Source organism: Anser cygnoides, chromosome 23, assembly GCF_040182565.1.
Source record: "Anser cygnoides isolate HZ-2024a breed goose chromosome 23, Taihu_goose_T2T_genome, whole genome shotgun sequence".
In the NCBI taxonomy this organism is placed as follows: domain Eukaryota; kingdom Metazoa; phylum Chordata; class Aves; order Anseriformes; family Anatidae; genus Anser; species Anser cygnoides.
This window is the reverse complement of record NC_089895.1, coordinates 7566747-7584131: the sequence shown is the minus strand read 5'-3', so window position 1 is coordinate 7584131 and position 17385 is coordinate 7566747. Positions and strand designations below refer to the sequence as shown.

Genomic DNA, 17385 nt, shown 5'->3' with positions numbered 1-17385 from the left:
TTCTAGTCGTTTATTGGGGGGGGGGAACAACCTACACCCATGATGAAGCAGACATTTACCTCTTTCAGTCCTGACAGTAACTTATTAACAGCAAGGGTGGCGTTCTCATTTTGGTGGCGTTTTAAGGCAGGCGCTGTGCAGATGTGATTGCTCCGAGACATTTGCTTCCTTTTGGAGAGCGTTAGGAATGGAAAGCAGCATGGCTGAGAGAGCTCTGCAAAACTGGGTAAGGCTGCGTCCATCCACAGAGCAAGCTGCCGTCCTGCTGCCTGGGGGAGCAAATGGCCTTTCTGTGGCACTCTTGCCTTGCCAGGTGCTCGTGTTCTTTGCAGAACTGTGTCTTTGTAGCTTCATGGTTGTTTGATGAAGCAAGAAAAAGTTCAGGCCCTTAAAGGTCATGGTTCACGATTTAGCAGTAGTATTATGAGAACATTTTCAGTACAATATAAGCAAGACTTTAGTTACCAGGTGTTGTAATTCAGACATGTTTTTATTGTGTTACAAAAAAAAAAAAAAAAGGAACCACAGCTATAAAAATAACACATTTTCCAAAGATAACATTACAAAAATTACCACTCGTAACACGTTTGGAGTGTATCACTTAATACTGCTGAAGAAGCCTTAGTTAACTTTGAAGACATGACTGATTGTTTCAAAACCTTTAAAGCATTAAAGTGCTTTAATTAGCTGTTGCTGCAGGACACGTTCACATTCCAGCGAGGCCAAAGCGGGGTCGGGATCCCCCTGGGTGTAGTGTACGGGGGCGCAGGGCATTGAGGTGCTTGCGTCCCTGCCGCTCCCGGGGCAGCAGCGCGGGGCCGGGTGGGACGGGGGAGAGGTGGCAGCCCACTGCCCTGGGCACCCAGAGGAAGGCGGCGCAGGGATGGCGGGGATGCTGCTGCTGCAGCGACTGGTGCCAGCTCTGGGGCATAGCTGCGGGTCTGCCCTCGGTGGTCTCCGGCCCAGGGGCAGGGCAGGGGATGAGACACAGCACTGGGAAGGTGCCGGGCAGCAGCGTTCCTGCACGGGCTCCCCCGCGCTGCCAGAGCTGCGGGAAGGAGCTCGCTGCCCTCCTCCCTCTGCGCGTCCCGAGCCTCGGTGCTGTGCCTCGTGGGGACCTGTCGGGAGATCTCACCTCTTGAAATGTCCAGCTCCAGCTCGCTGGTAAGAGGTGGGAGGGAAGGGAGTGCTTTCACTCGCATCATTGCTTTCTGCTGAGCTTTTTTCAGCTTGAATCAACAGACAAGTTACGTATGCCTGGGAAGAAATGACCAGAAACAGCAAACAGAACTGGAAAGACCTCACGTGGTTGCTTAGTCCATCTCCTCGCTCCAAGGTAGGATCAAATTTACACCTACCTCATTAATCTGCCTCCAAACTCCCCCTACGGTGCAGGGAGTAATTGTGCAGAGCTCTGACTTCTGAGGGGAATTCAAAGGCCTGCCCCCTCTGCAGTTGTGTGATAGATATTCAGAGGAGGGAAAAAACGCATCTGAATTATGAATAGATAAGGCTTGAGACGTGATTTTCTGCATGTTTACATGCTAGAACATGAAATTAATTTACTTGACACCATATTGTTTCAGGAGTAAGTATCAATTTTTATAGCTTACATGAAAATAAATCTTTTCTTATCCTTGCAGCACAATGAGTATACTGTATGTACATTTTGTTCTGTTTATATACACAAATATTTAAGTACATGAACACATCTGGAACTGACAAATGGGTTGGTTCCTGCTCTACAAGGAACTGAATGGAACAGATGCTTTTTGGCAGTCCATCAGGAAAGCAGATTTTGTCGCTTTGTGTCATCAGTCAATGGCAGATACTTTTACAGAAAATGGAGCAGGTAAGGACTAAATCAATTTTTACGATGATAAAGACCCGCTGGTTTTTGACGCCACTGAGAACACAGAAGAGGGATAGGTAAGAAGGAAAGGCCAGTCTCACTAACAGAAAATGTGCTATCTTTATGCTGCATCTGTTTGATGCAAGGTTCTTCCAGTAAAATACAAAATAGTATCGTGAGCCAGCAGGTGACTCCTCTGCCACGTGCAGTCAGAAAATCTGTCCTCCATTTCATGAGTTGTCTCAGCCGCCCTGTTCTCCCTCGATCCTCTGACAAAACCGCTGGGATTTCCTCTAAGGAAAGGTACCCAGAGAACGGATCAGGACCGTGCCTTCTCACACGGCTTAGAGTTCCCATCTGTCCAGCAAAATTACACTTTTCCAGACGCTCAAGGCCGAAAGTGTTTTCCCATTTTTCATACGGGGTTTGGTTCCCCCCCACCCGTTCCTTTTACTGTGTCCGGTCTCCTACTGCCGCACCCCGGAGACCCTCAGTTGATCTCTCCCTCCGTGAATTCCTCTTTTATGGACTGTTTGCGTGACTTGCAATCTGGGAGGTCAAAGCCAAAGTCCGCCCACTCGTCGGCCCCGCCGCGGTTCGGGATGGTGATGGTGTGGCGCACGCGGAAGTGCACGGCCTCCATCACGCGCTGCCGCTGCAGCTCGCCGGAGCTGCCGATGGAGATGGTGGAGGCGTTGCTGCTGGAGCGGATGAGCTGCTGGGCCCCGTAGTCGTGGCTCTGCTTGAGTTCCTGAAGACCTCTCCAGATGATCATCCTGTACTGCTCCGGGATCTTCAGTGCTCCGAGATCCTGGAAGAACAAGGATTCTGAGGCGTGCCCACAGGTGGCAGAGGTGCGAGCACCGCCGGGAAGGGGCCCCAGGACCACGGCTCGTGGCTCAGAGGGGACGTGGCCACCAGGACCGAGCACGAGGTCCTGGCCCTGGCCCTCCCCGTGCCACAGCACTGAGCCCAGGGGTGCTTCCGCGAGGGGCATCTTCTCGCTTGTAACCGACTGCCAGCTGACCACTTACATTTTTATTTGGGGACAAGGGGGTGGTGCTGTACATTCACTGTTTCACATCAAGTTACAGTGAAAATGGGAGGAATCCCATTGGATACAGGTCGCGGAGCAGCGCGTGGAGCAGCACGTTGTCTGCTCACGGGGCGCCGACCCAGGGGCCTGGCTGCCCATCCCCGCGTCTCCTCGGGTCCCGGACCAGGAGGCTGGGCTGGCACCAGGCAGCCACCGCGTGAGGGCTTCGGTGGCTTTGTGGGATTTGGTGCTTTCCCTGAGCCCCGCTGATGGGGGCTGGTCCGGGTCCCTCCTGTGCCATCTGTGCCACTGATGCAGGCAACAGGGGGCTTCAACGGGCATTACAGGCTGTGGCTGTAATGCTGAGAGTTCGATCATACAGCAATGGGGGGCTGCACCACCACAACTCCCCTGGTAGTGGAGAGCTGCCAGAGCGCCGTGTTAATGCCAAACACAGAGACTCGTGTGAATGTTAACTGGAGAAGACAGCGAGTATGCAATTAGTATTTACAAATGTCAACTTGGACAGACAGTTCAGCAACCTGATACAAAGTTTTGGCCATACCAAATGCTTCCTTTGACAGCTCACAGGTAATAACAGCGTTAGTTCAGAAAATGGTCCAAAACCAGGCGAGGATTATGCAACTGGCCCCAGCTACCAATGAAAAATCATTGTGTTTTCAACAGCTGCATCACCAAAATGTGGTCTCTTACTTTATTGTAGCTGCTGGGTGGAAGATTACTACTACAAACAAACCACTTGGGGGCAAAACAGTATCAGGGCAGAAGCTTTGCCTTGGCCAAAATACTGAAAAGGATTTAGAGGGCTTGCTATGGCTCCACGGGTCTAAGTATTTTCTTCTCGTTACCCTGACGGATGGGGAAGTCCCTGCCTAGACGCCGTCCTAGGCTCAGCAGCCTCAGTATCGTCACCGAGAGACTGCGCTTTAGCCAAGAACTGCAGTAGCCAGCTCCTCTCCCAGCTGCGGAGGGCTGACACACAAAGAGCAGGTACAGCTAACACATGTATCCCTATTTTCATTCCAGCTCTTGCCTAACCTGTGCTATTTCATTCCGGGGTTAAAACAATTGTTCCCACAACGCAGATACCCTGCATTTGACTCCCTTCTTCACCTTTTTTGTCTTACATGTCAACAGGGGAAGACTTCAGATCAGATCTAAAGGTCTGATTTAAAACACGTTAAGATACAATGGAAGTGTTTCTGCTGATTCAGAGGGCTTTGGATTATTTTGCCGAGTACCTCAGCTTTCCTTTCAAAACCTACTTGAGTTCTGGTTTGGGGATTATTTAGCTCTTTTCAGATGTCCCAGAAAGAACAAGTGCACTGAGTTATTAATTTGTTTCTCCCCATTAGCCTGTGAGCTTGTCAGACCTCGTTTCTGACAGTCTGGAAAAAAAAACAATGGACAGACAATTGTGGTTGCTACCAACAGCTGAACTACTGCTAAATCTGAAGGACTAGAAGGGATGAATAAATGAAAAACACAAATCTTGGGGAGCATAATTCTGTAACAGGTTGGTGCACAGTTTTTCCTTTCCTTTAAAACAGTTTTGTCCTCGCTTTTAAGATCAACAGCTGATAGAAACAAGTTGTAAGAACAGATCTTCCCAAAGCATTTACCTCTATGGATAGGTTCTGCAGATGGTAAATATTCTGTAACCCTTGTGAGGTGAAATAGTCGATGCAGTTTGGACACCCCAATCCTGTTAAAAAACTGCAGAAAAAATTTGGAAAATAAAGTGGCATTAACTTCTCACGAATATAAGCTGTGCTCTCAACCGTCACTGTAGTGGCAAACCGTGTTCAGCTCATTGAAAAGGCAGGAGGAGACTGCAGCGAGCTGCTGCTGCCTCCAGCCTTGGCAACACTTCCAAACCCCTGCAGCACAGATGGGATGTGGGCAAATGAGTGTAGGAGGGAACTTGCTTGGGGATGCTCTGAATGCTTGGCCTGACTTTTTTCTTTTTTTCTCTGGCTGTTGCAGTCTAAAGCGTGACCTAAATTTCCATTAATGTCAAAATGAAGAATGGGACTATGTTCATTCTAAATATTACTTTTTCTTTTTCCCTCTCCTCGTCTTCAGAGGCTTCAGCTGAATAACCTACGCTGAATAACTGGAGGGAGCTTGAGCTAGCTGAGGAGGGAGAGGGGGACATGCCTGGTGCAGGGGTGCTTTGCACATAGCGCTGGGCTGCGGCTGTGCAACTGGTGACTGGATGTACAGGCTCCCCAACCTTGGTAGGATGTCTGTTGAAACATCTGTGTTCTTTTTAAAGACAAACATTACCAAGTGTCTGCAGACCCATTACCGTATTCCTCATGGAAAATAAACCACGTGGACTGAGTTCCAGACATCACTGATAAGGAAGGGGAAGTTCACAAAGCTACGTGGCAGTTTGACATGCAGGAAAAGATTCTTGTTCAGGTGGACTTGATTTTTAATTGAGCAAGGATGGATTAGCAGAGGTCTATGAGGGCAATAGATGTTTCTAACTAGTAGGTAGCTGGGCTTTGATTTCTGAGATGAGAAGAATGGACTACGTGATTTCATGAGCAGTGATTTCTCAGTTGGAACCAGTGGCCAGTTGACCAGTTGCTAGACAGATCCGAAGGTTAGAGCAAGGGACAACAGCAAGAAACATCAGAGGACAACACAAAAAGGGCATCAGATGCCTCTCCTACCTGACGAGGCTGGGATCAGGGTTGTAGGGCGGAGGAGGGGTGCAGTGTGATCCCGAGACCATGGACTGGGACGAGTGGCCCCCGTTCATTTCTCCGTTGGGTTGCATGGGGTGGCTGTTTAGCATTCCGGGTCCTAGGCAGCAGCCATGTCAACGCAACAGACAGATCAATTAGACGTAACCCACATACTTAGAACAACCCTGTCCTCCTCGAGGAGCCTACTGCCGGGTGGGCAGGCAGGGCCTCCACGAGCGGGGAGCGCCGCCTCTCCGTTGCGCCTCGCAGCTGCCGGCCCCGCAGCTCGGGGCGCGGTGGGGACCTTACCCATGGGCCCCAGGCTGGGCGCCGAGCTGGAGCTGTGCTGCGGTGGCTGCCCCACCAGCTGGTTGACGGAGGGCAGCTTGTTGATTCCTCCTCCGTGGGCTTTGTTCATAGGTGAGAGGACAGGACCGTAGGACGAAGGCGTCTGCAGCTGACTCCTGCTCGGGAGAAAGAAGGCAGGGGTGAGCAGGAAGGCAAGGAGCCAGCCGGCCTCGCCCCAGACCTCCCTGCGGGCTGACCAGGCTTCTGTGCTGAGCTGTCAGGCAGTTGCTCTGAGAAAGGCTGGTCTGCATGGAGAGCAGCCCTGGACAAACTGCAGAATCGGCTGGGCTGTGTGTTTGTCAGGTAACAGCCGCGTGTGTCTGCAGAAACCCCTGCAGGTGGAGAATTCACTGGGGGCAGTCCCCTTAGTAGGGTTCGTACCCGATGCTCTAGCTCATGCTTCCCAGAATCCTGTGAATAATCCTGTGAGTTGCTGCTACTGCTTGCAAGGCCACTCCTGGGGACCAGATCTCAGATGCATTTAATGGGCTTCTGCACCCAGCCCTGGCATCTCCTGGCAGACATTTGGTAAATCACTCCTGTGTTTGTCGGCACTGGGAGGTGCCCTCACCAAGTGCCTCTGGTGCTGCTGGGCACCTACAGGCACAGACATGGGAAGACCCTTGGTTTTGAGGAAGAACTAGACTGCCCAGGTTTCTTCCATCTCATCACCGCGATGGTTTGGGGGCTGCCTGAGGGCTTCCCCCAGCCACACGGCCGAGCCAGGGCAGCCCCGCAGCCTCCCTGCACCGCGCTGCCCGCTGCAGAGCCGCACCGGCTGGCACTTACTGCCTCTGCAAGAGCTGCTGCTGCTGCTGCCGGTAGGAGTCAACCAGCTGCTGCGGGACCAGCTCCACCAGCTCCAGGCTCTCCTTTATCTTCATCAGGATCTCGAAGTTCTCCCGGCCCCGCACCTGGGGGACGGAACAAGCCCAGGTCTCACCTGGCCACCTTCCTCGTGGATCCTTCTTCCACCCAGCCACGCAGGCACAGTGTCACCGCAACCAGGGACTACTCAAGGGCCCGCAACACAGGCATTTACAGATGCTCTTGTCCTCTAGCTCTCTCTGCTTAACCCCTGTGCCTGCTGGCACGTGGGAGACCTGCAGCCCCATCCTTCCTGAGACCTCGTCCCCAAGGGGTTTCCCTCAGAGGGCCCAAAGCATCTCCAGCCACGGCAGGCAGCTGCTCCCCACCGCGGCTCACCGACACTTACAGGCACGTAATACATCTCCTCCTCCCCGTGTCTCCGTTTCTTAATGCCAGTCCCCAGTGCTGGGATCCCCTGGGGGCTCTGTTTGAACGCTGGAAAGGAAAGAGGAGGAAAAATGTTAGTGGAAAATGAAAGTCAAGTCTGGCTGGGGGAACAGCTGTGTCCTCCAGGCACACGGGGGGGTTGTGCAGCCCGCAGCCGTGGGGCAGGAGCAGAGCAATGCCCCGCAGTGTTTGCAAGCCTTCACTGGGGAGAGTGAAATAACCACTTCTAAGAGAATTAGCTTGACACATGCCAAACGTGTGCTTTCATTCAGGGCTTGTGGCTTTAGGATATTTTTGTGTGTGTTTTTGATGAAAATTCCCCTTTTCCCCTCATTTCCATTCTCCTGGACATTTGTAGGCTGTCCCTGGGAGAGCAAACACAGCTGAAAACACCTTGCTTCCCTGCAGCATTTAGGCTCAAGCCATGCAAGGTGCTTGCTGTTTACCTGTGTTCTGGCATTGAAGACGTCCCTTTAAAAGACTAATAGCAAAGAACAAATATATCTGGACAGGAAAGCTCTGCACTAATGTCATTGCACTCTGGAGGGAATAGGTCCTACTTCTGGGATCTGAAATTTAGTTGAGCAAGATCAAAGCATCATGTCCCAGTGCAGGTTTGGGCCTGAACTTCTGGAGCACGGTAATTTTGGTTGTAATGGGAAAGGTGCTAAGGCAGAAGGGTCTGCAGCCCTCCGAGCAGCAAGGCAGGCTAGGAGCTTGGGCCTGCGATAGAGCAGAGCCCTGAGCCACCCTCCCTGTCCCAAAAAGGGGACTCACTGCGTTTGTTGGCATTGCCGTTTTTAGCTGCGCTCTCGTTCAGGGCTTGCTGCTCTCGGTAATGGTCTTCATCGGCTTTCCGGTCCCTGCCCGGACAGGCACAGATCCGTCCCTCAAACGACCTCCTTCCTAGGACTTGGCCGCTGGGAGGAGAGAGAAACCAATGAATTTATTTCTGCTAGGGACGTTCAGCTGGGCTCAGTCCAGCAGTGTCCTTCTGGGTGTGGGGCAGAGGAAGGCTTCAGCTGAATGGGGAGAAACCAGCGTCGTGCTGGGTCCCTCCCTGCCACCCACCCTCTTCCTAGCCAGCAGAAAGCAGCCTCTCCCCCCACGCCAGCAGGGACAGTGCAGGGACGGCCACTTACTCTCTCATCTCCAGGGTGATGATGATGAGGATGGGTCTCCTGTTCATTCCTCCCACGCAGCTGCTGTTGCACATGAAGTTGTAGAGGATGGTGGTGAACTCGGTGCCCACCTGCCCGGGAGAGGGGAGCGGACGCTGAGCAGGGAGCCGGGGGCAGCCCTCTGGGCAGGGCTGTGCCCCCAGCGCCTTTGCAGGGTGAGCAGAGGAGCCCTGGGGGGTGCTACCGTGGGGGCACCAGGGAGGGGAAGGGTGGTGACATGGCCCTGCAGTGACGGTGACAGTCCCAGCTGGGGAGAGGAGACTCTGCAAGGGCTGTGGGGTCTCTGAGGGCCAGGATTAGGAGGGATTTCCCTCTGCACCCCACTTCCCAGGAGCTGGGCTTGCTCTGGGAGCTGGGAGCAAGCTGGGGTGGCCTCATGCCATTGCAGCAGGCCCCCTGCCCAGGACACAGATCTGTCTCCCACAAAGCAGCCGTGCCGCCAGCGGGTTCACCCCTCGGCACAAGGCCCGGCGCTGGGTCTGCTCCCCACCGCCCCCAGGGCCGGCAGGGTACCTGCGGGGGCTCGTAGGGCACCATCACGCTCTGCCGTCCCGTCACGGGGTCGTCCACGTACTGGGAGAGGTTGTTGCCCTCCACGCGGATGAGGTGGCTGGCCGGGGCTGACTGGCCTGCAAGGCAAGTGCTGGAGTCAGAGGAGCCGCGTGAGAGCCACAGCAACCCCCCGAGACTTAGGGGCCCCCGTCCAGGTGCAGAAGCACGGTGAGCAAGCCCGGGCTGTGGGGTTTGTGCTGGTCCCAGCTACCCAGGACCCGGCGGGCCCAGGGCCCGGCGATGCCACGTGGCTGCCCAGCTTTGGGGCCTGCCGGCCGGGGCTGGGGCTGCTCCCCGCGGGGGCGATGCCAGCACTCACCGTCGTTGAAGTCTCGGCCCAGCTCGTGGTTGGGGCAGCGTTTCACCACCTCTGTGACGTGCTCGGCCTTCTTGTAGACGGGCATGGCCCGGATGATGGTGCCCGGGGGCGGCGGGGTGGACACCTTGATCTGGATGGGGCATGTCTTGGCGATCTGACAGTAGAGTTTCTTCAGCAGGGGGGAGTACTGGAAAGGAAGAGAGAGCTGTGTCTGCAGAGCTTGGGAGCAGGAAAGGGAAAACACGAACACGTAGTAAGGGCAGCAGGGTCCCTGGACGTCTGCTGCCCCTCGTGGGAGGGGTGCTGTGTGCTTGGGACTCGTGTCCCTGCCGGAGGGCTCGAGCTCGGCCAGCCCTGCCCACAGCGGCCGAGCCTGCCCCAGCCACCCGCCTACACCCTGCGTTTGTTCTTCAGCTGCTGGCTTCTCACTGAGCGGGACTGGGATTTCCCAGCCTACGAGGATGCTGGAAGCTCCCCTGGTGTCCTTGGCAGGAGGAGGGGTGCTGCCAGCAGCCAGCAGTCACATTTTCAGCGGGAGAGGGAAGAGCAGCAGGCATTCCCAGGGCAGCGTCTGTCTGAATGAGAGCCCTGCAAGGCAGCCAGAAGTACCACGAGCAAAGCTCACGTCCTCTCAAGCAACCTCTGTATGGACCAGCTCTGCTTCGAATGGGCACACGGGAAGCACCGAGCCCCTGAAGGAGCTGCTCTCAGCACTCCTTCCCCCTCTGTCGTGCCCGTCCACCAGCTCAACCATGAAACGTGCAGGCCAGAGGCACTGTGAGCTCTGCTGCGGTGCTAACCGCAGTGCGCACGGCTGTCCTCCGTCCTTCTGGTAAGTGGAATTAAATTCACTCTGCACTGTGCGGAGCTTGCCTCTAGCCACAAAGCACTGCTTCCGTGGTGTAAAGCTGTTACGGTGCGAATCCAGCCAGGCACCAGTGCGGGCAGAGCGCCGCAGCACCTCGCCCCGCGCCCAGGCAGCGCTTGTTTCGCCGCAGCCCTTCGGATCCAGCCACCGTCTGCCTGCTGGATGCTCCGAGTGAACCGCCAACGTGGCAGCAGCCCAGAAAATTAAAATAATGGCTTGTTACAAAACCAATTACTGCCTATTGTATCGTAACCACTCCGGGGGTGCTGTGCCAGCGCGAAAGATTCCCTGCGTGCCGGGGGAGGAACCGCGGCGGCGCTGCCCGTGCTGCTGTGACGCCGCGCAGCAGGTCCCTGCCCTGCTGCCATGCATCCCCCGTGCGTGTCAGGGAGAGGCCATAGGACCTCGTGTGGAAGCTGTCTCTGCAGTAAGTTCTCGCTCAGTACTTTTTTCTCCCTAGAAACATACAGTTCTAATGCACAGACACAACCAACTGCTTGATGCAGCGCAGGGGAGGGTTTCCCAGCCGGCTGAGGAAACCGTGCTTACCATTGCATAACAGAATTACAGCTAATTATGCAAGACCTCAGAGTTTGATTATGTCTAGCAAGTGCGATGCCGAGCGGGGTTTCTCCTGACCATGACTCAATTCTTCACTTGCAGTGACAGCAGCAGCTCACAAAGGGACGGGCTGGGGCAGCCGCTGGGCCAGGGCCGGCACCGGAGGAGGATGCTGGGCAGCAGCTGGGGATCGCCCCTGGAGTGGTGTGTTTGTAGGAAATGGGTCTTAAGCACCAGAACGCTCCTTGTGTGGACACAACAGGGGTTGTTCGATCACCAGCAAGAGACAAACTCCTCTTGCAAGAGCAGCGATCGTCCCCGCACGGTGCAGCCCCGTCTGGCACGGGAAGGAGTTAACTGCTGCCCCCTGCCCTCAGTTAACTGCTGCCCCCTGCCCTCCCCGCTCAGGTGCGCTGAGTTGTGAGGGCAGAGCCTACAAAAGGCACCAGGCAGCACCCTAATTCCAAGGGGGGTGGCAGTATGTGTGAGAGCTTGGGGATGGAGCACGAGAAGAAGCAAGGGAATGCTGCATTGTGAGGCCAAACCTCCCCAGGGCAGCGGGGGAAACATCTCTGCTGGCGCTGGAGGAAGCCGGAGAGCATGGGGGGCTCTGAGCCCTTAAAGGTAGGGACAGCCCACAGAGATGGGTCCCAACACGGGGTTGCTCTTGGGTCTGTTGGTGCTTGCCCTGTGCACAGCCCCAGGACACCCCTTGGGGCGATTTGGGTCCCCACGGGGTCAAGTGGCAAGTGGCTGTCCCAGCCAGGAGAGGTTTCAGCGCACACCAGGGTAGGAGGGAGCTGCAGGCTGAGCAGGGGCAGGGAGGGCACAACTCATCCCTTGCCTTCCCGTAAACGCGTGTCTGGGGCACACGTGCGAGGAGATGCGGTTCCCTTCCGCCTTGCCAGTGCCATGCTGTTTTCCATCTCCCGAGGAATGTGTTTGCTGTGCGAGAGCCCACCCCTGCTGCACGGAGCGCAGCTAGTTCCTGCATGGCAGGGCATGCCTCTGCTCAGAGGGTTTTATCTCATCCCCACAACACGCGCTTTATGCCAAAAAAATACCACCGTGCAGAATATTTGTGAGGATGTTAAAGCTTGTCCTGAGCCATCAAAATACAGGTGTGCAAAGGCTAGTGAGGCTCCTGCTCCCAGCATGGTGCGGCGCGATGGCCGCTGTGCTTTCCCCATGGCAGGAGACCTGCCCTGAAGCAGGGGGCACTGGGGCTCTGCAGCAAGCAAAGCAGCTTGCACGCAGGGTACGAGGGTATTTGGGGCCCGTTCTGGCAGAACGGGAGCCTGGCAGGGGTGCAGCACGTTTCCAGCAAGACGACAACTCCAGCACAGCAAGCTGCAGGGCAGAGGAGGCAGAGCAGGAGGATGCTGTGGCTGCTGGAGGCTGTCAGTGATGTGGAGATGTGACGTGAAGCTGAACCTGCAGCAAGAATTAACCCTGATTATCTGAGGGATACGGACCTGCCAGCAGACAGAAGATGCTCAGTAACAGTGCCTTTCACCAAAACCCCTACATTTGGCTTGGATGCCAGCTAACTCTGACTACAGTGACTCCAGGGTCGGATCAGCTCCCTGTGTACCACCAGGGATTGTGCCGAGATGGAGAACACGGCTCCCTTGCAGCACCCTGGGTCCCCTCTCTCTGGGTGGAAGAGAAGCTTGAGCCCGCGTAACCTGCTCTGAGGGGTGCACTCAGGATTCAGCACCCCCATTTTGAGGAGACACCATGGCAAAACAAGGGTTATTTGGAGGGGGCTCTTCCTTGCCAGGTGTTAAAATACTGACAACTCCTGTCAAAGGATCCTTTCATGTAGACATTCCCGGGCAGTCCTCAACATGCCTGGGAAATAAAACTGCTTTGGAGGAGCAGAGGTGCATTATGGCAAGCTCTTTGGTAACAAATTCTCTCATTATACCATGTTATGACATGGATAAATCTCTGTTAAATAGCACAGCGATTGCCCCGCAGGGAGAAAGGCTGCCGCTCAACACAGGCATGCCTCCGCTGATAACCTTATCGTGTCTTAACAGCTCCAGGATTGCCTTCAAAGATCCTTCAACAATAACAAACTATTCTTTTAAGGAACTCCGTGCTGATAACTCTGGGCAAGAAGGATCAGGGCTGTGTCCCGTGAGCCTGTGCCCACAGCGCAGGCTGAGCGCGGCAGCACGTGGGCCCCCTGCCCGCTCCGCAGCTGCTGGAGCAAAGCGCTCCCCGTCCTGCAGCCCCAGCTTGTTCACGGCCACCACGGGAACGAGCGTTACATTTCATTGTGTGTTTACAATCCAGAGACTCTACATCCCCAGAGTATATTTCCAGCCACATTTTCCATCCCCAGCCGTATTTTCAGCCAAGAAGAGCAATGTGCGCTCTCCCTAAGGGACAGCAAAACGCATGTCCTGTTCGGGCTCCAAGCAGGGAGGCAAACAGGTGTCTCTGCTGCTCTCTGGTAATCTATAGTTGCTAATCTATCACCAGTAATCCAGCACAGGTGATTTATGTGCAGGCTTGTGCTGTGTAATGGCTTTGAGTTGCTGGTACTTCATGAGCTGCAGCTGAAGTGCGTGCACCTGGCTTACAGAGAGCACAGAAAGGTGCTGAGCCTTCCTCAAGCACAAAACAGGGCAGTGGCAAAGCGAAAAGCAGAACCCAGGAGACCGAAATACCAGCATTTGTCGCATGGACTGGTGCCGTCACCTTGATGCTTCACAGCCTTCTTTTTGCCATGGCCACTTCTCTGCTATCTGAGCTAAGGGCGAGCCTCTGGCTGCTCCCTCGTGTCCTGCCTGTTTGTTCACAGCTCTGCAAGCTGGCAGCAGCCGCGACTTCTGCTCTCGTCCATGCGTAAAAAGCTCCCGTTGCTGTCCCAGGCCGGGCTGCACCCCCAGGAGCGGAGGTTCCTGCATCGGGGTGGGAGCGTGCTGCGGAAACTCCTTGGCCCCCGGCCAGAGGAGCTGTCCCTGGTATGTGGGAAGCGAGCGCGGCCGGGGCTGTGTCTGCGCGGCGGTGTCGGAGCCTCGGCCGGGAGCAGCACCCCGGGGACGCCCGAGCGCAGTCCCCAGCGTCGCCGGTGCAGCAAGGCTGAAAGATGTCGATCCTGAAACTTCTTCCACACCTACACAAGTTTGAGTCTGTTCTGCCTCTGGGCACCTCCTTCCTGTGCCTCCAGTTCCTGGTCTGTGCTTCGGACCGTCGGTATTGTTCTTCCAGCTCTGACTGTGTCACCTCTGTGCGCAGACGGACGTCGGACTGCCTGTTACCGTACGTCTGCGGAGCACAACAGGTTCGCCTCGGTGTGGCTTGTGGCTGACAGCACAGTACAAACAGCAAACAGGAGCAGCCTGCCCTACGCTTCCACAAACCTGCAGGATGTACGTGCCTGTTTTCTTCCTACGGTCACGGGGCTCCCTGTGTCCGCATACCCTCGTTTGCTGCAGTGAAAATACAACGGCACCTTCTGCTGCTTCCTCCCTGCCACTGTAATGTCTTGTAGTGCAAGTCCAGAGCAGGAAGAATTAACGGAAAAGCAAAATTATTTAAATGCCAGCAGTTCATCAGCATGAGCCTCTGTTTTTCTAGGGACTTGCTATCCCAAAGGGTCTCTGGATGCAACTTGTTTCACCCCTGTGTTTGAAATGCAGCTGCTCTTGGGTGAAACTGAGACCCTGCTGTATCCACGCTGAACGCAATGGGACACAAACACACCGGAGTGATGAAGCCCCGCGGTGTAATCGGCCCCTGTGGAGACCCCTCAGTTCTCCTTTCCAGCAGTTACCTCGGTACCATTGCCACTGCATCCAAGGAAATGTTTTGTGCGCTACAGGGTTCAAGGGACCTCATGCCCCACAGAAATTCAGGGAGACTAATGCGGTGGCAGCTGTGAAACGGCACTGAATTAAGTCTTCAGATTCCTGTCCGTTCACCCCCTGCAAACATCCCAGACCCGCTCTGGAAGAGGCCAGTGCCCTGCTTGGACCTGCAGCTACCAGGCAGGACACGAGAGCTGGGAGAGGTGTGTTTTCCCCGCGTATGCTAAGAGCCTCACTCAAGAAATAGCCTGAACCTTCTGCGTGGAGAGACCTAGCAGAGAAGTCCATCTGCCTGCACTCCTCCCAGGGCAGCAGAACCGCTAGGAGGATGTGTCCCAACAGATTCGGAGCTGATAAAATCTTATTTATCTTCAACTGTTGACACCGAAGCGTCTAGACTTGCCTGCTTCGGGAGGGCTGCAGCCAAGTCCTCCTTTCTCTCTTGAAGGAAATGATTTGCTCAACAATTACTTTTTCCACAAATCCTCCCCCCTCCTCCCTACCAGCCTCCTCCTCCTCCTCCTTTACATTCCACTCTCCTCATTAGCTCTACTCAAGACGTGTCCAGGACTGCAGTCAATGGATCCCAATAAAGCCACTAGCCTGGCAAGAGAGAGAGAAGAAAAGTGCTGCCTCCGGCTGCTAATTTCCTTGCACTCCCTAGCAAGCAGCTGCGGAGCTGCATCCTGGGACAGGTTTGGACAGATTGCAGCGGAGAGGTGATAATAATGTGTCTGTCATCTTCCCCAGACATGTAGCATCTTGCAAACCGCAAATACCGTTAACCGGCTCGGACGAATCTGTTACGACAGATCCTGGAAGACATGCCGACTGCAGGGCTTATTTTTCCCTTTCTAATTTTTTTTAATAACCATTTTTTAATCACTAGCCTATACAACTTCTCACTGAGTTGGAAATTCCTCCCGGCGTGACCTCGCTGCCCGTTTGCTACGAGCTGGGGTTCGCATACGCCCGGAGCATCACCGGTGCCGAAGAGGAAAGCCCCCACGGGTGCCGGACACATCGGGGCTCGGCGCGGAGGTGCTGTGCTGGGGGTGGCTGTAAGGGGCTGCGACAGCACCCACCTGCCCGCGTGTCCCTGTGGCACGGTGATGGGACCTGGGCTTTTCTCCAGGTGCCTGCAGAGCCCCGGTGTTCTTCTACCTTCGTTATCGTGCTGCTACTCCTAATTAAAATCCCTTGGTTCACCCCCAAAGGACTCCTCTCCCTTCCTTCCCCGGTGCGTACATCCCTAAAATAACTGCCAGCCGGGATCGCTGCCTTTCTTACTCACCGCCTCAGCAGCCAGCGCTGGCACACTGGGGGATTTTTTTAATCGTTTCTAGTAAGTCTGCCTCCTCTACGCATCTGGGTACTCGGGTCCTCTGACCAAGCCCACACCGGAGCTCAGCATCATCCAAAAAGGAGACCAGAAATCTACCAGCTCGGTTATCTCATGCTGCGTTACGAAGACTGGACGTGGGACAGAGCCAGGGAGGAAGGGAAGGCGAGCCCGCGTGGAGCCGTCTCCTCCAGGGTCCGCTGCTGGCTCCTCTGGGCGCGCACGCGCGGGAGCAGCCCAGGAACTGCTGCGGTGCCCAGCTCCACACGGCATCTCCTCCTCCAGGCAGCCAGCCCGAGAAGGTGCCTGGACAACGAGGGCCCCGAGCAGCCTTGCAGGTGCAGCCGATGGGTAACGGGCTCTTCACAGAGCTCCGCGGGTCCCCACCAGCTGTGCTCGAGGTGGCACGGCTGGCCGGGGGGTGTCCTCCTCCGTGCCAGTGCCTGGCTGGGCTCCTGGCAGACCGGGAGGGAGCTGGCCAAAGCCGCTGCTGCTGCCTCGCCGCAGCACGTCCCCGTCCCCTCTCGCTTCCCAGCCGTCCCCGCGGGACAGCGCTACCTTCCCGCTGGAGAGGCGGCTGCCAGCAAGTCGTTCCCTTGACCTGTGCATACCATACACGTTCAAGATAGTGGGGCTGATAGTGTGATCGTGTTGGAACACCGCGCACCAAATTCCTTCGCCTTTTTTCTTAATTCCATTGTGTCTGGAGCTCCTGGAGCCTCATCCACACCCTGCAAAGGCTCATGGAAAGCCTCCAGTGGGCTGGCTTCAATGGCTTTGGAGCAGGCTGATGCTGAGGTTGCTTTCCTATTTCTGGCATGCCAAAATACCCATGCTCTTCTGCCCAGCTACTCACATCAAAACAAAGATGTTTATGGCTCAGATGGCGAGCACCGAGCTACGCGTGCCCTTGTTCATTTCTAGGCTACTGCTGTTGTACAGATACTCTTGAAAATGTGGTAAGCTGCCGGAGTTTGAAGCAATTTCTACAGATTCTCCTGAAGATTTCCCCCTCCTCTTTACAGCTGCCTATCTCAACGTACTTCAGAGAGCAACCAGCAAGGAGAACCTCCCTCCAATGACACCAGTTGTTTCCATCCTCCCCTTTCAGCTACATCAGAGGAACCATTTCAGCTCCCTGTCTCCCAGTGCAATATTTATGGAACCACCAGAACGGGGCCAGCCAAGCCCTCCCGCGGGCCGAGCACGGGATGCCGACTGGTTTGCTTTGAGCAGTTGCTCAGTGCATCCGCGGTGGCAGGGCTTCCTCACCTTGCCTCTGACCCTCTCCAGCCACGGAGCCTTTCCATCACCGGCTGTCGGTGCCCCGGAGCAGCAGGCACGATGCTGGACGTGGTCTGGGCACCACCGTGCGCGCCCACTGGGGTAAGGGGCGCCCCGTTCCCTGCGTAGCGTGGGGCTCGTCCCCCTCTTGCAGCAGGACAAGCCCCCAGCTGCCAGCACCGAGGCCTTGCCCCTTTGCAGCCAGGCCACGGGAGGCCAAAGACCCCATTAACGCTTCTGC

General features: G+C 55.5%; 1 protein-coding gene across 5 annotated transcripts in view; it reads right to left on the bottom strand.

The window, feature by feature from the left end:
- Positions 1 to 468: 468 nt before the first annotated feature.
- The window catches only part of TP73 (tumor protein p73), a 39033-nt gene continuing 22116 nt past the window's right edge, over positions 469 to 17385 (bottom strand). For 3 of the 5 annotated variants that reach the window (XM_066982311.1, XM_048067344.2, XM_013194785.3), the window contains exons 5-14: positions 9266 to 9452; positions 8908 to 9023; positions 8356 to 8465; positions 7991 to 8133; positions 7173 to 7261; positions 6746 to 6870; positions 5918 to 6072; positions 5594 to 5726; positions 4532 to 4625; positions 475 to 2663 (exon numbers count right to left, since the gene is read on the bottom strand). In XM_066982311.1, coding sequence (XP_066838412.1) covers positions 2343 to 2663; positions 4532 to 4625; positions 5594 to 5726; positions 5918 to 6072; positions 6746 to 6870; positions 7173 to 7261; positions 7991 to 8133; positions 8356 to 8465; positions 8908 to 9023; positions 9266 to 9452 — 1473 coding nt within the window. In that variant the 3' untranslated portion in view covers positions 475 to 2342. Of the gene's footprint in view, positions 2664 to 4531; positions 4626 to 5593; positions 5727 to 5917; positions 6073 to 6745; positions 6871 to 7172; positions 7262 to 7990; positions 8134 to 8355; positions 8466 to 8907; positions 9024 to 9265; positions 9453 to 17385 lie in introns of all 5 variants that reach the window. The other 2 variants (XM_066982312.1, XM_066982313.1) reach the window with 2 other exon arrangements.